At 37.5% G+C, this 23,863-nt stretch overlaps 1 protein-coding gene across 5 annotated transcripts in view; it reads right to left on the reverse strand.

The window, feature by feature from the left end:
• The window catches only part of LOC110456639 (phosphatase and actin regulator 1-like), an 88,531-nt gene that overhangs the window by 26,633 nt on the left and 38,035 nt on the right, over positions 1-23,863 (reverse strand). For 4 of the 5 annotated variants that reach the window (XM_021507479.1, XM_021507483.1, XM_021507482.1 and 1 more), the window contains 2 exons: positions 12,749-12,904; positions 11,199-11,375 (listed from right to left, as the gene is read on the reverse strand). In XM_021507479.1, the coding sequence (XP_021363154.1) occupies positions 11,199-11,375; positions 12,749-12,904 (333 nt within the window). Of the gene's footprint in view, positions 1-11,198; positions 11,376-12,748; positions 12,905-22,156; positions 22,257-23,863 lie in introns of those variants that run through there. The other variant, XM_021507480.1, reaches the window with a different exon arrangement.

A 23,863-nucleotide genomic window follows, 5' to 3' on the forward strand; every position in this document is an offset into this window, starting at 1 on the left:
TGGACAGGTGTGACCTACACAATGTGGACCTGTGTGACCTATACAATGTGGACCTGTGTGACCTATACAATGTGGACCTGTGTGACCTACACAATCTGGACCTGTGTGACCTTCACAATGTGGACATGTGTGACCTACAGAATCTGGACATGTGTGACCTTCACAATCTGGACATGTGTGACCTTCACAATGTGGACATGTGTGACCAACACAATCTGGACATGTGTGACCTTCACAATCTGGACATGTGTGACCTTCACAATGTGGACATGTGTGACCTTCACAATCTTGCTTGTGTGACCTTTACAATCTTTACATCATTATGTGAGTGACACTGATACTGACTTACCTTAAAGGACAGTGTCCTCCTCTACTAGCAACACTGACATCATTATAGCACCTCTAATTGTCAGAAAACAATAAACATGTCTTTTGTGGAACTCTTTCTCTATCAGTATCAATAACAGACATGAGGTCTGGACCCTTTACACTGACAGACATAGGGTCTGAACCATTAATATCAGTTGTTATTGACAGATATTAGGTCTGGACCATTCATATCAGTTGTTATTGACAGACATAGGGTCTGGACTATTCATATCAGTTGTTATTGACAGACATAGGGTCTGGACCATTAATATCAGTTGTTATTGACAGATATTAGGTCTGGACCATTCATATCAGTTGTTATTGACAGACACAGGGTCTGGACCATTCATATCAGTTGTTATTGACAGACATTGGGTCTGGACCATTCATATCAGTTGTTATTGACAGATATTAGGTCTGGACCATTCATATCAGTTGTTATTGACAGACATAGGGTCTGGACAATTAATATCAGTTGTTATTAGCAGACATAGGGTCTGGACCATTCATATCAGTTGTTATTGACAGACATAGGGTCTGGACCATTCATATCAGTTGTTCTTGACAGATATTAGGTCTGGACCATTTGTGTCAGGTAATTTTGACAGACCTGGGGTCTGGACCATCTTTACCAAGTTTCATTAATAGACATATACCCTTCATTCTCATTTTCATTGATCAGTACATTTGTAATAATGAATCTACACTCCTAAACACTGACAGAGGTCAAAATCTGAACTGTTCTAAACAAGATTACTTGGTAGTAGGCCAACAAATGATGTATATCACATTCTGACCTATAAAAACCACTGAAATCCGGACTTGAATAAGGAAATATCCTCAGTTAGACCTCCCACAGTGATGTTCACAGTCACCAATGTCTCTCTACATGTACAAATCAGACACCATCACAAAATTACAGCCTTACAAGACAATGGCAGTAATCACACATGACAGAAGCACAGATTTGGTGACAATGGCTGATTACCAGTGACAAATTCAATACATACTCACAGAGCGGCGTGTGTATACTGGCACTCTAAATCCTGGCTACAACTACACACACAGGATGTACTACAGATAATACCAGAAATGTTGGTGAGACAGGAAGAAGATTTCGTTTTCACTGTTGATTCTATGTTGACTCGTCTGATGACATCATAGGCCTGTACCTGAGTGCCCTGATTCCAGCCTCCTCATCATCACAACAGCTCAGCAGCTGAAGCAGTGTGCCACACCCACCCACAGTACATAACAACAGACTGCCAAATCTCTCTCATCTCTGTTATCCTTGCTTCAATATGCTTTACACTCAGTACCTATGTCAAATTAACTGGACTACACAATATACAGCCAACTCAGCTAGGCAGATGAAGAGAATGCGAGCTTGGTTCACACGGGGTAAACAGCTTTATATTCATGCACCACCTTCACAAAAGTAAACTAGTACACTTTTGTTCCTAATTCCTCAGTTTTACGCAGCATCTTGTCTACCTAATGATGGATGCTAGAGTTCCACTGCTTTATTTACAGTAGTACAAACAAAAGCCTGCAGCTGCCATGGAAACCTGATGGTAATATGGCTGCCGTGCCTAGGTATTACAAAATGTGTGGAACTAAATTATAGACTACAAGATATTTACATTTCCATGTCAATCAAATATACATATCTTCTGATGGTAATGGATGTTTCATGAAAAATGTGAATTAATATTCTGTACAAGGTATGGATGTGACTAAATACTCAGTACAAGGTATGGAGGTGACTAAATACTCTGTACAAGGTGTGGATGTGACTAAATACTCAGTACAAGGTGTGGATGTGACTAAATACTGTATAGAAGGTATGGATGTGACTAAATACTCTGTATAAGGTGCGGATGTGACTAAATACTCTGTATAAGGTGTGGATGTGACTAAATACTGTATAGAAGGTATGGATGTGACTAAATACTCTGTATAAGGTGCGGATGTGACTAAATACTCTGTATAAGGTGTGGATGTGACTAAATACTCTGTAGAAGGTATGGATGTGACTAAATACTCTGTATAAGGTGCGGATGTGACTAAATACTCTGTATAAGGTGTGGATGTGACTAAATACTCTGTACAAGGTGTGGATGTGACTAAATACTCTGTATAAGGTGTAGATGTGACTAAATACTCTGTATAAGGTACGGATGTGATTAAATGTTCTGTATAAGGTATGGATGTGACTAAATACTCTGTACAAGGTGTGGATGTGACTAAATGCTCTGTATAAGATGTGGATGTGACTAAATACTCTGTACAAGGTGTGGATGTGACTAAATACTCTGTATAAGGTGTGGATGTGACTAAATACACTGTACAAGATGCGGATGTGTTTTAATATTCTGTAGAAGATATGGATGTCATTAAATACTCAGTATAAGGTGCGGATGTGACTAAATACTCTGTACAAGGTATGGATGTGACTTAACACTCTATATAAGGTGTGGATGTGACTTAACACTCTATATAAGGTGTGGATGTGACTTAACACTCTATATAAGGTGTGGATGTTACTAAATACTATGTACAAGATGGTGACAGAGGTTATTTAAGATGTGACCGAGTAATCAATGTGCTATACAATGTGTGAATGTAAAAAGAAAAGTATTAAACCTCAGTACATTACAAAATTTGATGGAAGACAAAGAAGAAAGGAAATGGGGGAAGGATAAGTCAATCTAGATAGAATTTAATCATCAATGAAAACATCTTTTTTCATCAAGCAATGTCCTAAAACAGAGCCACACTAACCTATTACAGCTTGTATAAAAATGCATTACACCAAAAGATACCAAGCATAAATGGCAACAGTTATCAGAATAAATACAAAACACTCGATACATACTGCTATATATTATGGGGAAGTTCTGGTCTTGATACAGAAATTCACATGGTAAACAACCAATAAAAATATGTTGGATACAATAAATCCTGTAACAATCCTCTATACGAGCCATTCTAGCTCAAATCACATTCCTTCCTCCTGTTTCTATGAACCTTTTCGAAAACAAACTTGTACTGATTCTGAGGAATACGCTTACATAATTGGGAACAGGTAGGACTGGCTGGAAGCCAGATGTTTTTCCATAATGAAGTTATCATGTGGCCTACAGTCTATTTTTACTGGGTAAATAAAAGGTATCACAGGCAGTATATGGTCATTGAGGAGGCACAGTTGTCTAGTGGTAGGACGCCGGGCTCGTGACAGAAGGGTTGCGGGTTCGAGCCACGTCATGGCACTGTGTTGTATCTTTGAGCAAGATACTTTACTCCGCTTGTTCCAGTCTACTAAGCTGTAAATGAGTACGTGGTTCGGCAGCGCTAGAATTGTTGAATGCAAGCTGTTAGCGCCGAAATGGCAGCTCAGGCTGAATGCTCCCAAGGGAGTTGAGAAATATATTGGCTGGTTGCAAAGGCCCTATAACCACGGATAATAATCTGTGAACCGCTTTGAGACGACCTACGAACTAGGTTGTGATATAGCGGTATATAAGAACCTCAAATTATTATTTTTATTATTATTATGAAAACACAATGACCCAACTGACCTCTACACTGACCCAACCATCCTCTTGGTTGAGAATGACCTTACCAACCTTTTGGTTGTGAACGACCCTACTGACCTCTTGGTCAACAATGACCCTACTGACCTCTTGGTCAACAATGACCCTACTGACCTCTTGGTCAACAATCAGACCAAAACAAGCTCATGTTCAACAATGATCAAACTGACCTCTTGATCTACACTGAACAATCAGACTTCTTGATCCCCATTGACCCTAGTGACCTCTAGCAATTATCAACCTCCATTGACTATTGACCTTTTGTTCAGCATTGACTTCAGTATTCTATTGGTCTTCATTTAGTGACCCTTTGATCCTTGTTTACCCGTAGTACATCTTGTTCTATACTGACCCTAATAAGCCCTTTGTTCAGGATCTCCCTTCTACCCCTACCCAACACACTAAATATCCTTGTAGTCAACTTATGAACTGTTTCCAATGACCATGTATCAAGTACAAGAACCTTTAATTTGATCTTTGGATTGATTTCTATACCTTGTGTAATGTCGATCTATGATATATGTGTACCTTAAAGTTAAAACCTCCTGCATGGTAAATTTCTCTACCAGCTAATGCGAAGGATTCCTGGTATATTGTCGTACTGATTGCTCTCAGATGAGCCATACTGTACAAATGTACCCTCAACTACAGCTGGACTTGGTTACCTCTGTAAACTAGATACCCTCTTAACTGGATAACCTTTCCAGTTCATCCTCCTCCTATATTCATACCCCATACATATCACAGTGTCAGGTACAACAGTAGGGCATTCAGTAGAATTATACATTACATATCTAGCTAATGTATATTCCAACAAGGTCTAATATTAGACGGAGCCTAGACCACCTGTAGAAACCCATTCATGTAGCACCAATTCCTCATCCCTCAAGTATTCCTACATTAAACTTGATTGGTCCACACTGTTCTTCATTACAAAGGAAGGTAGGGTGATAAGTTGACCAGTAAGTAGAGGGCAGCGTGGCAAATGGGAGAATAATATAATCTTTCACCCCCTTGGGGGTGAGACAGGGTAATCTTACCCCTCCGGTTAAGATCACCCTGTATCACTCCCAAGGGGGTGAAAGATTATTTTTCTCTGACTCTGTTTACCCTCTTATCTATATAATATTGCCGTTAGATCAATGCAAGACAATGTTGATATGATGCTATTAAATTGTCGACATGACGTCATTGTATTGTTGCTTTGACGTCATACAATTGTTGAGAACGTGCAAAGAGCACATGTAGCTTGTCTCAACCCTAGGGTGAGATAAGAAAATCTCACACAGGTAAAATGGTGGATATCCCTGTCCAGGGTAAGAGAACAGATTGTCTGGGGAGGACAAGGTAACCAAGGTTACCACAGTGAGTACATACTGATCACAGGTAGGGGGACTGAATGACCACAGAAGAAGACAGAGTGACCACATGAAGAATACAGAGACAACATGGACAGAAACCACCTGGCGAAAGACAATTACTACAGGGAGATGGACAAAGTGACCAACATGTAGGACAGAGTGACCAAAGGAAGGACCAGATGACCAAATGGATTGCAGTGTCCATAGGACCATAGGAGGTCAGAGTGACCATATGGAAGAAAAACAGACAGACCACAGGAAGAGTGACAAAGTGACCAAAAGAAAGGGAGCAGAGTGACTACAAGGAGCAAAAGACCAACCAAAGATAGGGGATGTGGTTGAAGCAGCATTTGCTACAAAATTTGGAAGTTAGCCAGATGAAGTATAAAGGGGAGATAAACATATAAGACATATAAAAACAACACATGGCTAATTCTCTTCATGTCTTAATGTATAATAAGATAGAGGGTCAATTATTACTTAAATATGAGGGATATGGTATAAAAGGGTGGTTGATGTATGGAGGCTGTGATATTCAAGGATGTGTGCACGTGGGGTGTTGGGGCTGTGGTATACAAGGGTATGGTGAGTGAGTGATGTGGTATACAAGGTTGTGATGTGTGATGGCAGTGGTATACAAGGGTATGGTATGTGGGGGCTGTAGTATACAAGGGTGTGGTGTGTGAGGGCAGTGGTATTCAAAGGTGATGTGTGTAAAGGCTATGGTATGCAATGGTATGGTAAGTGAGGGCTACAGTATACAAGGATGTGGTTAGTGATGGATGTGGTATACAAGGGTGTGGTGTGTGAGGGCAGTGGTATACAAAGGTGCTGTGTGTAAAGGCTATGGTAGTTAGTGAGGGCTGCAGTATACAAGGATGTGATTAGTGAGGGATGTGGTATACTGTAACTGCAATGTGTGGTGAGTGAGGGCTGTGGTATACAAGGGTATGGTATGTGGGGGATGTGGTACAAGGGTGTGGTGTGCGAGGGCAGTGGTATACAAAGGTGCTGTGTGTAAGGGCTGTGGTATACAAATATGTTTGTGTGAGGGCTGTGGTATACAATTATGTATGTGTGAGGGCTGCAGTAAACAAGGATGTGAGCAGATCAAGAAAAGATCTCACAATCAAGAAACCTGACAACAAAACTTACCTTCCCACCAACATCCAGATCCCATAGTGGATCAGAGCAGTGACATCTACACTGTGAAGTGTCCCCTTTACATAGAATGGTCACAGAGACCTAGTCCCAGTTACACTAGTTTTCCTTGCATGGTCCTAGCTACAAGACCGACATAAGCCAATCCTCCTGGTCATGCTTATTCAGCAATAAATGTTCACCAGGTAGGTGTCCCATGAAGTGTTATTATAAAACTCACATAAAAGGTAACTACAGTTGTCAAGGAGCATCAAAAAGACATCAAACATCACTTATTATTCCAAAGTCATTGTCTACTATTGTACAGTAAATAACCAGCTTTTCCAGCAACAAATTGATGTACAGAAATTATTCTTAAGTTTAACTGGAAGCTATATAAAGGATTCACATCAACAGACACAGAATCTAGTACCAGGAAATCCAGCCATACTTCTATATATCAACACTATATATGTGCTGTATGTATATTTTGTAGGCCAAATCACTTCCTGTAACCCTACAGCTTTGTCCATTCACAACTGGTCCAGAGGCTGGAGTACTGTCCTGGGACTGTGTTTACACTCACACACGGCCAGGTCTGGCTACATTCATACAGATAGTAGGTAGATAGTCAGTGAAAGCATTACTTTCCCTCACACTATGGCTATGTCCATTCCTAAACTGGTCCGGAGGCTGAAGCCCTAGCCTGGTACCATGGTTCATACTGGCCAGGTCTGCATACATACATGCAGATAAGAGTTAGCCAGTGAAAGCATCCATTACTACTCAAAGCATCAGTGGATAAAGTTCAGAGCTACCAGGTGAGATGTGCAGTACTTTCTCTAATAATCTAAATTTAGTTTCTGAACGTTCTGCAGTGTAAGACTCGGAAGCCTAGAGATCAGCTGTATATTGTTGAAATGTCACTGGCCCATATGCATCCCAAAAGATTTGCCACAACATCAATAGTGGTAGGTGATATCATTCCACACAGTTTCAGAGTTGTGTTTGCTATAAAACCAATTAGCCCCAGCTCTATACAAACCTAGCTTTTTGGTAAATGGTTTGTCAGCTCTACAGTGGTCCATTAAGACCAGACTTCATGCTAGCAATACACAAACAGAGCCAGCTGCTGCAAGGTCTTATCAATAAACCAACTCCCAAAACACACCTCTACATATCATATAAAAACCAAAACCATTATCCCCAAGGCAGAGGTGTTAATCTAGCGTGAATGTGACCATAATACTCGACTAGCACAATCTCAACTTTATACAATTATGTTTCCATGAAAAAATCATTGAACTTATGCAGGTCCTTGGCTGGTAATTGCTGTTACGGCTTAGTGCTTACTTATTGTGATTCATACCAAAAGCACCTCTCCTAATAAATCTATATTGTACAGGAAAGTTAAGTATATTCTGTGTACTAGTGTGTCACCAAACTTAACAACATTAAAGGCAATTGAAGTGTGATAATTACAGTACTCAGAAACAGGTCTGACTTGCACATATACGCAGGATTTATCGGCATAATGAAAACAGTGAAAGGATTCTATACATATCACTGCAAACATAAGATATATATGATATAATACTACCTGTGGTCACAACATTAATAGATTTGATACACAATGATTTCTGTGGTCACTCCAAATGGCAGCAATATTTCGTACAATACTATCTGCAGTCACACCTAACACTAGAAATAGTGTGTACCATACTTTCTCCCACACCTGACAGATTTATCTCCCGTTTTGCCGGTGCTAGATTTATCTGTCCCCGCCCTAGGGTTGAGACAGGGGGATTCCCCTCTTCATAACAATGGCATGACGTCACTTCAAAAATACAATGACGTCACGTTCACAATCCATCAACAAATTGCCTGTATGTGTTTTGGGTCCATGGTTACCTTTATTTCACATTAAAATACTGTTAGATATGGGAGAAAAATAATCAATCGCTACTGGTTGTGTAAGATAAAGAAATATCAAACCTCGGACTAAGATTTTTTTGTCCAGAACTTAGTCCGAGGGTTGAGATTTCTCTATCTTACACAACCAGTAGCGATAGATTCTATTAATCTGTATATCTATCTATCGTTTACCCTATGGACCTAACACAATACAGATGTAAAATAAATCGTCCACGTTTGTTTCCTTAACAGTGGTCATCCCCCGATACCTTGATATTTCGGTGGTCATCCCCCGATACCTTGATATTTCGGTGGTCATCCCCCGATACCTTGATATTTCGGTGATCATCCCCCGATACCTTGATATTTCGGTGGTCATCCCCCGATACCTTGATATTTCGGTGGTCATCCCCCGATACCTTGATATTTCGGTGATCATCCCCCGATACCTTGATATTTCGGTGTTCTCTCTTCCTTTCACCCTCACAATTCCTCTAAATGTCTTTTCCTTTTACCCTCACAATTCCTCTAAATGTCTTTTCGATATATCGCAAAATCTCTTTATAATGCCAAAACATTGTTGGACATAAGGTGGCAGTATTATATGTACAGTACTAATATCAATGATGCCATTTTAGCCAGTGATGAGGATCGTTTAATGTTTCAAGAGATTTACAAGCCTGGAAAGCCATCATCACATCAGGTACTATCACCCAGAATTTTGGTACCCATGTTGTCAGTTAGGTTAAATGGAATGTGTTTTTCTTCAAAGATATGGTAAAACATGCTATTCACAGTCACAGCCGAGACATCAACCATTCAGTTGTAGCAGAATTCTCATCTCAAACTCATTTCGTCACAGGATTAGTACTGTTGTGTTACTATTTCGAAAAGGGGGATAACTCAGGAAAGAAATTCTTCATCTTTCTGCTTCTGCTCCAACACTTCAGGAATATTTTGTGCATCTTCTGACCATGTTACAGATACAACAGTGTGCCCAATATCGTGTAACACCTAATTAAACCCAGGCCAACAACAACTTTGTAATATTTTATCACAATTTGACAGAATATACTGCCTAAAACTTTGTGGTAACACAGAGTTCTCTCTATGGATTATATAACAGACAGTGATGGTTCTCTTTTTTTTTTTTTTTTCCATTTTCACAAATCCATGTTCCAGGTATCCGAGCCAAAATAACTTCACTGATGACCCTGATAATGTACACACAGATCTTAATGGTTACATTGATGGAAACTTCTTGATGTGCTGTAGTCATTGACATTTATCTCATTTTTCCATGTGTAACCAAATTGACCTCTTGCTTGGGGCCCCATGTCTGTTACTGATTTAGCCCCATGTCTGTTACTGATTTAGCCCCATGTCTGGTACTGATTTAGCCTGTAGTTTTGTTTCTTACTAAATTCCTACCTTCACTTTCCCTTTATCCATTCTCCACAAATACCAAACTTTGTGGCTATTCTCCTTCTATAAAACATTCTCCACAAATACCAAACTTTGTGGCTATTATCCTTCTATAAAACATTCTCCACAATTACCAAACTTTGTGGCTATAATCCTTCGATAAAACATTCTCCACAAATACCAAACTTTGTGGCTATTATCCTTCTTTAAAACATTCTCCACAAATACCAAACTTTGTGGCTATTATCCTTCTATAAAACATTCTCCACAATTACCAAACTTTGTGGCTATTATCCTTCTATAAAACATTCTCCACAATTACCAAACTTTGTGGCTATAATCCTTCGATAAAACATTCTCCACAATTACCAAACTTTGTGGCTATTATCCTTCTTTAAAACATTCTCCACAAATACCAAACTTTGTGGCTATTATCCTTCTATAAAACATTCTCCACAATTACCAAACTTTGTGGCTATTATCCTTCTATAAAACATTCTCCACAATTACCAAACTTTGTGGCTATTATCCTTCTATAAAACATTCTCCACAATTACCAAACTTTGTGGCTATTATCCTTCTATAAAACATTCTCCACAATTACCAAACTTTGTGGCTATTATCCTTCTATAAAACATTCTCCACAATTACCAAACTTTGTGGCTATAATCCTTCGATAAAACATTCTCCACAATTACCAAACTTTGTGGCTATTATCCTTCTTTAAAACATTCTCCACAAATACCAAACTTTGTGGCTATTATCCTTCTATAAAACATTCTCCACAAATACCAAACTTTGTGGCTATTATCCTTCTTTAAAACATTTTTCCACAATTACCAAACTTTATGGCTATTATCCTTCTATAAAACATTCTCCACAAATACCAAACTTTGTGGCTATAATCCTTCGATAAAACATTCTCCACAATTACCAAACTCTATGGCTATTAGCCTTCTATAAAACATTTTTCCACAATTACCAAACTCTATGGCTATTAGCCTTCTATAAAACATTTTTCCACAATTACCAAACTTTATGCCTATTATCCTTCTATAATACATTCTCCACAAATACCAAAGTTTGTGGCTATTATCCTCCTATAAAACATTTTTCCACAATTACCAAACTTTCTTTCTATTATCCTTCTATAATACATTCTCCACAAATATCAAACTTTGAGGCTATTATCCTTCTAGGAAACATTCTCCACAAATACCAAACTTTGTGGCTATTATCCTTCTATAAAACATTCTCCACAAATATCAAACTTTGTGGCTATTATCCTTCTTTAAAACATTCTCCACAAATACCAAACTTTGTGGCTATCATCCTTTTATAAAACACCACAAAACACCACATGTATATACAGCCAAATAGATACTACACCAACCTGTGGATTCCTTGGTCTCCTCTGAAGGCGTCGGCGGTGGTTCTGGAGTTTCCTCGATCATTTCCTTAGCCACATTGTGGTTCTGCTGGGACTTGGTGGAGCCATCATCTGGCTTTAGTACCCCTTTCTTCATCAACTCCTCTCGAGTTGACCGAAGGGAAATCTTTCGCTCCAGTTCTACAATACATCAAATCAACCTTGTATTTACCCCACAACAATCCCAGGGGGCCAACACTTAATCTCTAACCAAAAGTCGAGGGGGGGGGGGGGGGGGGGGGGGGATTATTACATGACAATGAATAGTATAGCAGTCATTGGGATTTTTAAACTGAAGTGCAATAGATATGGGTATGGTCAGAGACATGGGCGTATTGTCATATAAATACGGTAATAATTCCAGAGCCAACTAGTACTTCAGTAAAACACCTTTACATCCATAAACTCAATGTCGAATCATGGAAATATTTTTACTTACTGCATTATTATTGTTTGTATTTATAGATGTAGACTAGAAAATGTCTGTAAGACATGAATGACCCCAAAACACAACGATATCTGAGGTATACTCATACTTGACCTTTGTATAAAGTTTGACGAAAATCTGTGAAAGAATGAAAACGCTAAGTGTTTACATTGAATCGAGACGGGATGGGAGGGAACAGACTTGGGCAACATTCCCTTCCATTTTATGGCGGGGGCATACAAAAATTCAATGATATTGACAATTACCTGGTAGTGGGTAATTTATCATATGAACTATTACGATATGTGTTTGTTTTGATGAAATCGCCAACCCACTGGTAATCTTTTCACAGATAAGTTATTCATCTTCTTTTGTAACTGACACAAGCTTTAATGATATGTCATAAAAACTGTGCCAATGCTGATTAATTAGCATAACTCCTCCTACATGTAGTCATAATATACCACAGAACTTTGTCACATTTAGTATGATATCACAAACATAATTTGGTCCCGAGGTCCTTCCTATTATTATGTTTTACTGTGCAATACAAGTGTGTATCAAGCCTCCATCAGCTTGCTAAATCCAGACAGTCAGGACAGAAGCTAGCTACATCATTTTTGTACAAAGCTACCATAAAGCCATCAGGAACATATCAGAGAATTTGTGACAACAAGTCTTTATGTGGTTTTTGTACAGAGAAATGCCACAGCATCATAATCTTGTTCAATCTTCAAAATCTGGTTTAGTCCACTCTGGTGTAGAATCAAGGCAGAAGAAAATGACTACACTTTTCACCAGTGTAAAATAGGAAGGTTAAACCATCCTGTAGTGGACTATGGAGGCAGGAATCACTTGTTCCACTTTTATGCTTAGCCATAAATCCTTCCTCTAAAGTCAAGCAGCTTGATATTTGCCACGCACATTGTGAACACAGAAATCAGAAGGCTAGATGTCCTAGGTATCAATCTGGAGGGGAGATAAAAACCAGGCTCCCAAGGCAAAACATTTTGATAGTACAATGATAAACCTAACAGGGTGATCCCCTGTGGTTTGGGTACATTGAAAGTCTCAAAGATCTACTTACCAACAGCAGTTTTCTCTATCTTTTCACTCTTTTTCTTCCGCTTCCATTTCCAAGGTTTGAATAGCTTGCCGATAGAGGCGAATTTACTTTTTCTCTCTGGGGGCGGAGTGCTCGTCCCCAATGAACCCGACTTCATGTCCCCATTCTTCTTCTTATCTGCAAAGACACATCATATTATGCATTTACACTTTTATGTTTCTAGAATTTTATGTCATAGACCAAATAGCTACTGCTTATTTAAACAAAATACAACTTATTACCTGGGATAATGCTGCTAAACAAAATACAACTTGTTACCTGGGATAATGCTGCTAAACAAAAAACAACATGTTACCTGGGATAATGTTGCTAAATAAAATACAACTTGTTACCTGGGATAATGCTGCTAAATAAAATACAACTTGTTACCTGGGATAATGTTGCTAAACAAAAAACAACAAGTTACCTGGGATAATGTTGCTAAATAAAATACAACTTGTTACCTGGGATAATGCTGCTAAATAAAATACAACTTGTTACCTGGGATAATGTTGCTAAACAAAAAACAACTTGTTACCTGGGATAATGTTGCTAAAAAAAACCCAACATGTTACCTAGGATAATGTTGCTAAATAAAATACAACTTGTTACCTGGGATAATGTTGCTAAAGAAAAAACAACTTGTTACCTGGGATAATGTTGGTAAACAAAATACAACTTGTTACCTGGGATGATGTTGCTAAACAAAAAACAACTTGTTACCTGGGATAATGTTGGTAAACAAAAAACAACTTGTTACCTGGGATGATGTTGGTAAACAAAAAACAACATGTTACCCGGGATAATGTTGGTAAACAAAATACAACATGTTACCTCGGATGATGCTGATAAACAAAAAACAACCTGTTACCTGGGATAATGCTGCTAAACAAAAAACAACATGGTACCTGGGATAATGTTGGTTAACAAAATACAACATGTTACCTGGGATAATGTTGGTAAACAAAAAACAACATGTTACCTGGGATAATGCTGCTAAATAAAATACAACTTGTTACCTGGGATGATGTTGGTAAACAAAAAACAACATGTTACCTGGGATAATGTTGGTAAACAAAATACAACATGTTACCTGGGATGATGCTGATAAACAAAAAACAACATGTTACCTGGGATAATGTTGGTAAACAAAAAACAACATGTTACCTGGGATGATGTTGGTAAACAAAAAACAACTTGTTACCTGGGAAAATGTTGCTAAACAAAAAACAACTTGTTCACTTTGCCATCAAATATATTGACATGTGAACCTTGTAATTTCGATCGAAGTCATTTATCTGCTCATTTGCATAAGTGAACTCCTCCAAAAAAATCATGCTGAACAGTTCCCATCATTTTAATTGATAGATTAAATCAGGACACATAAAACTGTGACTGCTGGCCACAATACTGATAGGAACAGTTCTATAGCCCTATAGTATAAATGTTTACGAGCAATACTGATAGGAACAGTTCTATAGCCCTATAGTATAAATGTTTACGAGCAATACTGATAGGAACAGTTCTATAGCCCTATAGTATAAATGTTTACGAGCAATACTGATAGGAACAGTTCTATAGCCCTATAGTATAAATGTTTACGAGCAATACTGATAGGAACAGTTCTATAGCCCTATAGTATAAATGTTTACGAGCAATACTGATAGGAACAGTTCTATAGCCCTATAGTATAAATGTTTACGAGCAATACTGATAGGAACAGTTCTATAGCCCTATAGTATAAATGTTTACGAGCAATACTGATAGGAACAGTTCTATAGCCCTATAGTATAAATGTTTACGAGCAATACTGATAGGAACAGTTCTATAGCCCTATAGTATAAATGTTTACGAGCAATACTGATAGGAACAGTTCTATAGCCCTATAGTATAAATGTTTACGAGCAATACTGATAGGAACAGTTCTATAGCCCTATAGTATAAATGTTTACGAGCAATACTGATAGGAACAGTTCTATAGCCCTATAGTATAAATGTTTACGAGCAATACTGATAGGAACAGTTCTATAGCCCTATAGTATAAATGTTTACGAGCAATACTGATAGGAACAGTTCTATAGCCCTATAGTATAAATGTTTACGAGCAATACTGATAGGAACAGTTCTATAGCCCTATAGTATAAATGTTTACGAGCAATACTGATAGGAACAGTTCTATAGCCCTATAGTATAAATGTTTACGAGCAATACTGATAGGAACAGTTCTATAGCCCTATAGTATAAATGTTTACGAGCAATACTGATAGGAACAGTTCTATAGCCCTATAGTATAAATGTTTACGAGCAATACTGATAGGAACAGTTCTATAGCCCTATAGTATAAATGTTTACGAGCAATACTGATAGGAACAGTTCTATAGCCCTATAGTATAAATGTTTACGAGCAATACTGATAGGAACAGTTCTATAGCCCTATAGTATAAATGTTTACGAGCAATACTGATAGGAACAGTTCTATAGCCCTATAGTATAAATGTTTACGAGCAATACTGATAGGAACAGTTCTATAGCCCTATAGTATAAATGTTTACGAGCAATACTGATAGGAACAGTTCTATAGCCCTATAGTATAAATGTTTACGAGCAATACTGATAGGAACAGTTCTATAGCCCTATAGTATAAATGTTTACGAGCAATACTGATAGGAACAGTTCTATAGCCCTATAGTATAAATGTTTACGAGCAATACTGATAGGAACAGTTCTATAGCCCTATAGTATAAATGTTTACGAGCAATACTGATAGGAACAGTTCTATAGCCCTATAGTATAAATGTTTACGAATGTGTAGACATTAGGCTGAACAATCAATGTCACAATGGTGTATCACATGTTAATATGTGTGGTGGATAAAGGGTTTTGTTTAGCGGCTTCATCCCATGTCACTGAATCAAAATATTCAAATTAAGTGGACACTCTTGTTCTCTGATAACATAAAATGTCAAACACTCTTGTTCTCTGATAACATAAAATGTCAAACGCATATCAATTAGACAATGAGCTGAATATAGGTTTTTAACAGCTAATTATACAGATGATTTTTAGCAGTGAAAATAACATGGATATAACTCCCACTACACGACCACCAAACCCCCACCCCCTAAAACCAATGTTGAAATCTAGCAATTGGTATATAACTTAAACACTTTTTTCCGAAGATTTTGACATCTCACAGGCTTCTACCCATCATTAATAATCTTTCATCACAAATCAATGTCTGTGAATATAGAAAGTATGACAGGAAATGATTTAGATTGTCTGTTAGTGGGGGACCTTGACATAAACCATAAGGTTATTCTTGTACAACAGTTGTAAATGGAAAGGGAGACAACTCTTATTAATCTGTCTTCCTCCAGTAAGGTGTGAACAAATATCATGTAGTAATGGTAAACCAACATACAGGCAACTGTAGGTGGTACTACATCAGACGATCACCAACACTTCACCAACATACAGGCAACTGTAGGTGGTACTACGTCAGACGATCGCCACCCCTTCATCAACATACAGGCAACTGTAGGTGATACTACATCAGACGATCGCCAACACTTCATCAACATACAGGCAACTGAAGGTGGTACTACGTCAGACGATCGCCAACACTTCATCAACATACATGCAACTGTAGGTGGTACTACATCAGACGATCGCCAACACTTCATCAACATACAGGCAACTGTAGGTGGTACTACATCAGACGATCGCCAACACTTCACCAACATACAGGCAACTGAAGGTGGTACTACGTCAGACGATCGCCAACACTTCATCAACATACATGCAACTGTAGGTGGTACTACATCAGACGATCGCCAACCCTTCACCAACATACAGGCAACTGAAGGGGGTACTACGTCAGACGATCGCCAACACTTCACCAACATACAGGCAACTGTAGGTGGTACTACGTCAGACGATCGCCAACACTTCATCAAATAGGCAGCTTAATCACGTTAATTAGAAAGCATTGCTCTAACACCACGTCAGCCAGCTGGGGTAGTCAGAGCCAATCACTCACAACACCACCTCCTACCAACCAACAATATTAACCTTACACACAGGCAGCCAGCTAGGGTAGTCAGAGCCAATCACTCACAACACCACGTCAGTCAGCTCGGGTAGTCAGAGCCAATCACTCACAACACCACCTCCTACCAACCAACAATATTAACCTTACACACAGGCAGCCAGCTAGGGTATTCAGAGCCAATCACTCACAACACCACGTCAGCCAGCTGGGGTAGTCAGAGCCAATCACTCACAACACCACCTCCTACCAACCAACAATATTAACCTTACACACAGGCAGACATCTTCGGAAATCGCATTGTATATCCCAGTTGTTTTAAGGCTGAATCTTTATCATTTTATTAATTTTGAAAGTCAACCTTATGTAGCTTACATATCAAATTTCTATTTTATCGTGTCTAGAATATGTACCGTCTCATTGAAATCAAGATGTTGTTCTGAACTGCCTATAAAGGCCAGAGCTTCAAGATCAAAGAATTTTCCAACGTTTTACACTTTACTGTACATTTCATTGTATTGCATAACATAACATGGATCCCTATCAGATCTAAGGGAGCAGTTAACATGTTTGTTGACGATAGGGAAATACCACTTGTAAGGTTTGGAATTGGGAGTGCATGCAGTTTTCAGCAACGCTTCTGATATTCTTCCAGTCCATTACCTCAGTCACCTTGGGAATTAACACTATTTATGCATCTCCCCTTTTTCAAGAATTGATCCTGATTTTGTATAAATTTATTTATATATTTTTAATATTGAGGAATTTGTATTCAGCAACAAAAATTGCAGTCTAATAGTTACTACCGGCAGGTATTATGTATTCTATCTATTTCAAATATGTTATAATTGAAATTCCAACGATTTTAAACAGGACACAGAATCACAAAGCTATCTCCTTATCAGAAAATGTAAGGTAAATAGATGAGGCAAAAACTGATCACTGACATACTGACAGATAAATGATGAGGTATTTGATTATATTTAAGGATTGAAATGCATATTCTGAACGCTTTCGAACATATTTTATTATTTGTAGGTAACTGAGTTTAATACTTATAAAAATATTAAAAACTGATAAAAATCTGATTCCATCTTTCAATGTGGCTTCTTTTGCTATATAACATATATTTTAACTTTTGCTATATAACATATATTTTAACTTTTGCTATATAACATATATTTTAACTTTTGCTATTTAACATATATTTTAATTTTTGCTTTATACTATATATTTTAAACTAACTGTTTTACCTAATGGTGGAACAGACATATGTTAGCAGAAACATTTTGAATCAATAAGTTTATTACAGAGGCTATAAAAGAACTGTATATATATAGGTATGAACTCTGTAATGAGATCCTGATGAAGTGTTAATACTGCCCATCCCAGTATATTTGACCTAATTTGAGATGGTAAGGATTGGCCTGATTTACCTGTATACATAGCATCTACCTGTGCATCACTCTACAACAGGTAGATAATAGTGAGATAGATAAATGACACATCACAGGTATACCTCTCTACCTGTCCTCACCACACACCTGTGACAATCTGTACATTGTGACACATCTGTGCTGACCTCAGACTCAGGTGACCATGACAAAGAATACCTCATTTTATAAAGGGTATCATAGTGTGGGGAAAACATAAACTGTTATCTTGTTTAAAACGTTCACATCTTCCCCACAAAGTATAGTTCTGTTGCTTGATTATAGCACTTTAACAAGAGGAAAAACATCCTCATGATATTGATGGAAAAGGTATCCTCAATATCCTGTTATGGAGTACTGGTACTTTACCGAGGTCAAATCCTGTTATGGAGTACTGGTACTTTACTGAGGCCAAATCCTGTTATGGAGTACTGGTACTTTATTGAGGCCAAAACACAATGTGTTTCACCTTACCGTAATTATGTAACCAATGCACTAGATTTTAGTGTCATATTTTTCCAAAATGAACAATTTTGCCTACCTACAATTACATTTTTTTGGCCTCATCTCAAAAAAATCAGGGACCAAGCAAAATGTTGAAGGGGAATTTGAGATACATTGCACTTTGATGTGAGAGTAATTGCCAATAAACCACCACTTCACTGTAAAGTGGTGTTTCAATGAGTTTTTTGTACATCAACTAACAACCCGATTTGATTGTGTTGTTGACCAACGGACCATCACAGTGAATTGGGTTGCTACATAACCTGCTATATAAAGTACCAGTTATTGACATTTTAATATAAGTATGTTACAGAACAAGGACATGCACTTACACTAGTTATAACAGAGTAAACTACCATGAATAGATATGATAAAAGCAAATATCTTTCATTAATCAAAGAGCAATAATATAAAATTTCACTGCATTTAAAGGAAATGAAATTCTCCACAACAGGGACTATCCACAAGAAATACCTGTTCTATTATACGATTGTAAAGAGTGCTTATACAGGTAATATAGATCATACAGGTAATATAATAGTTCATATAGGTAATATAACCAGTAAAGTTCATACAGGTAATGGTAAGCTAGCTTATACAGGTAATATAGATCATACAGGTAATATAATAGATCATACAGGTAATATAAAAGTTCATACAGGTGATGGTATGCTAGCTTATACAGGTAATATAGATCATACAGGTAATATAATAGTTCATGTAGATGATATTACCAGTAGAGTTCATACAGGTGATGGTAAGCTAGCTTATATTATAGGTAATCACAATATCTCAGAGAAGTAATGATAGCTCAGACAGGTAATATGAAAGCTAGCTCATACATGTGATATAATATCTCTCAAGGAATGTTTTTCCTTGTACAGAAATTCTGTCATGTGTCACCCAATCCTGTTCCCCTCTTTAATCTTTATATAATCAATCATGATCATCAAATCATTGTTAGTTAGATGGAGGTACAAACTGGTTGCCAAATGTTAAAAGATAACATCATCTTGTTCAAACACACCAGGTATATACTACATCCTGAAAACCACCCACACAGGCAGATTGACTTATTGCTCTGAATTGAATTTCTATCTGATGATCAAAGTCAAAGGTCAGGTTTTTTTTTAAATTTTCAACCCTTTATCATATCAGGATCTAACTAGCTACAACACTATCAGTGTGTCGTAAGGAAACAACACTATCAGTGTGTCGTAAGGATACAACACTATCAGTGTGTTGTAAGGATACAACACTATAAGTGTGTTGTAAGGATACACTATCAGTGAGTTGTAAGGATACAACACTATCAGTGTGTTTTAAGGATACAACACTATCAGTGTGTGGTAAGGATACAACACTATCAGTGTGGTGTAAGGATACAACACTATCAGTGTGACGTAAGGATACAACACTATCAGTGTGACGTAAGGATACAACACTATCAGTGTGACGTAAGGATACAACACTATCAGTGTGGTGTAAGGATACAACACTATCAGTGTGTTGTATGGGTACAACACTATCAGTGTGTTGTAAGAATACAACACTAGCAGTGTGTTGTATGGATACAACACTATCGGTGTGTTGTAAGGATACAACACTATAAGTGTGTTGTAAGGATACACTATCAGTGAGTTGTAAGGATACAACACTATCAGTGTGACGTAAGGATACAACACTATCAGTGTGACGTAAGGATACAACACTATCAGTGTGTGGTAAGGATACAACACTATCAGTGTGGTGTAAGGATACAACACTATCAGTGTGTTGTAAGGATACAACACTATCAGTGTGTTGTAAGGATACATCACTATCAGTGTGTTGTAAGGATACTGTATTTTACAAGTATGGAACATAATATATTATGCTTATAAAGGTAAACAGTTTTTCCACATCATTATTTTCATCAGTTGCTACATTTATGTTGCTGAATGTCCTTAAATCCTTTCCCGATTTTAACCTCTGACATGAAAGACTTTTTATTTCCTCCCTCTACACTATCAGTAAATCAGACTCTACCTTGTATAGGGTTCACATGTGTGGGTCAGGAGAAAACGTAACATAACCCTGCCAGGGTCACAGATGCTTAACCCTGATAAACACACATCTTGGGAGCTGATACTTCAATCCAAATATTTCATTTCCATTCATGTAAATTGAATCACCCAAGTTAACCAAGATGTTCTGGGTCACTGTTAATATAGGCTGCATGGTTCGGTGTAAACATAAGCTACAGACCAGTGTCAATGTTCGGAATATTTGCTCATTGAATTGGTACTTGTATACTTTTATCACAATAAAATTAAAAGTAAAGATCAATGATGCTAAAGTGTGATGGATGCATGAACAAGGACAACCCTAAAACATGTTGCTGGAGCCACTCAATCACTATAGAGTAAGCTAGGTATTCCTCTCATAGTATCAACAACAGGCTCACAAGGCCTGTATCATTCACCTGGAAACTAGACCAGCGTGTTCATTTCTTCAAGCAATTTAGATAGCCATTCATCACAGCAAGCCACATGTCTGTAAATGTGCAGAATCAAGGTCATTTATTTGAACAAACTTAAAAGCCTTTTATCCAAGCAAGCTACATGCCAAATATATGACTCAGGACTCTGTGGTTCTTTATAAGAAGCTGTTTAATAGAAACAGTTGATAGACACACTACTGGAAGACTGTGTATGTGTGATGTTGGACATCTGCTGCAGAATATGGCAATAACTCATTTTGGTCCTTTGGACCAGCTGGCTAAAGACTGGGACACCAAAGAAGTCAGTGGTACAGATTGTAGACTGTAATTATTCAGCTTGAAATATTTCAAGAAACTCTGTACCTAGAAACAACCCAATGTGGCTATAAATTGTCATCTATTCAAAATTCACTGATGAAAGCTGAACGTTTTCTGATAATTTTAGTTTACCAATATATATCAGTAGCCCAAACATGGTGTAATTTCCTACCATTGGCTTAACACTTGTGTATGGGGCAGGCTTCTGACCTGCCAAGACCCTTATAATCCTTATATATATATATATATATATGCAATCTCTGTAGGCTGTGCTGGCCAGTCTAAATCCTCAAAAACAGGTCAAACATATATATGTACAGCAGTCTATATAATACACACAGTGACACTGATATCAACAACATCCCTAACCCTCAGTGATTTATAACCAATCTAATAAGTATTTGTCAAAACACTTGTCCCAATCACTGCATTGTTATTTCTATATAAATGTTGTTGAACTGTCCATAAAAAGATAATGGAAATGGCTGTTGACACAGTCATGTTTGTCGTTCCTCTTACTGTACCAGTGTTTATCCAACTACCTGTGCACATGAGATTTACCTGTACAAGACGACTGTAACACCTTACCGACTGTAACACCTTACCGAGATCCCTTGTGAAGGGTTGATCTTCACTGGACAGTTGGTAACTGTTGGCTGTAAGTGACAAATAGTCCAAGAGAACAGCCATGCTGTACTGTTGTGGATCATAGCCACACCGCTTGGCCAGGTTAACCCTATAATTAATTACTCAATCCTTCAAGGCACAGAGAAATCCATGGCCGTCAGTAATAGGTTTATGTACTCTACACACTGCTGGCTGTCACAAGAACCTGTTAATGCCATAATATGACATCAAGATTACAGGTGGTTTAATGAATTTCATCTGACCTCTCACTATACCTATAATGAATCCTACCTTCATCAAACCTTCCCTATTGTTTATCTACACCTGCAATTAACATACATGTGGAAAAAAATCCCATACCCTTGAAAAATTCTTAACTGTATACAGTTTCAGTGAAATGTATGCTTTGCATATACAGGAGATGAATTTTGGACTAGATTGTTATTACATACATATATAGAGGGAAACCTGATTCCAGTATACAGTACCACATGCACCTATCCCCTAGAGACTGGGGTACACATGTTGTATCTGTCATCAAAACACATCCCCATTCCTTACATTCCACATTATGTCTGAATATAATATTATCTAGAACAGGATATATATATAAGTAACATCCATTATACATGTAGATGTATGTGTGTATGAAACAGGAAGATGACTATCTACTTAATTCTGAGTTGTCTTCCTTGTTTTCACCTTACTCCTGCAGGCTAACATTATAACTACATTGATGTTCTTTGTTTGATTGACAGCCTCATATCAAAAATAGTACATATCTAATGGATTAATTTATACAAGTGAAGATTAATTGTGAGTGACAATAGTAACTAATTGACTATTCAATCTACAGGTAGATATATTTTCAACTGATCATGAACAAATCTTATACAGACAAGTATATAGGTTTTGTATTCTACCTAATAAACACCAAGCAAACTTAGCAATTTGGTAAAATTCAATTGGATTCAGAACCTTCCGAAATTCTCAAAAATTGACATAATAGGCCTCTCCCCCCCCTCCACAAGTTAGTTGGTAAATTACAGCGTTAACATAGAGACTAGAAAAAGGAAAAGAGATGTTTATAACAGAGGGGTGTTTATAGGTAAGAATAAGGTAACTATTCTCTTAGTTCATCAAGGTAATATACTGTTCTAATAAATGACAAACTTAGACATGATTGATCAAAGAACGAGTTTAATTTATTTCTACGAATTTGTAATGTAAAGAAGACATTGAGTTTAATTGGTGAATTAGCCAGTACAACCCATCATCAATAGTACTCTCCTATACAGACATGCTTAATGAATTCTTATATCATTACAAACAAAGCAAGTACTGCCAGCTATCGGGAGTACACCTTCTCCAGACAAACTTCAGTATCATATCAAAATTAACAAAGGGCCATAACTCTGTATATGGTAGCTAGGGCACGTACTAGACCAGATATAACCATATTACATCCTGCCATCTCAAGAGGTAATCACAAACAAAATATATGAAATACTTCCCAGACAAATTATCAAAAGACCATAACTCTATATATAGTATGATACAAGACACAGTTTCAGTAGCCTGCCCTGGACAAAGTGACACACCAGATATATACTGACCACTGACTGACTGATGATGGCCCACTATAAAGATGAGGCTTTGTGTCAATATTAACTGAAGGTCAATAT

The sequence above is a fragment of the Mizuhopecten yessoensis genome, unplaced genomic scaffold (assembly GCF_002113885.1).
Source record: "Mizuhopecten yessoensis strain PY_sf001 unplaced genomic scaffold, ASM211388v2 scaffold8811, whole genome shotgun sequence".
NCBI lineage: Eukaryota > Metazoa > Mollusca > Bivalvia > Pectinida > Pectinidae > Mizuhopecten > Mizuhopecten yessoensis.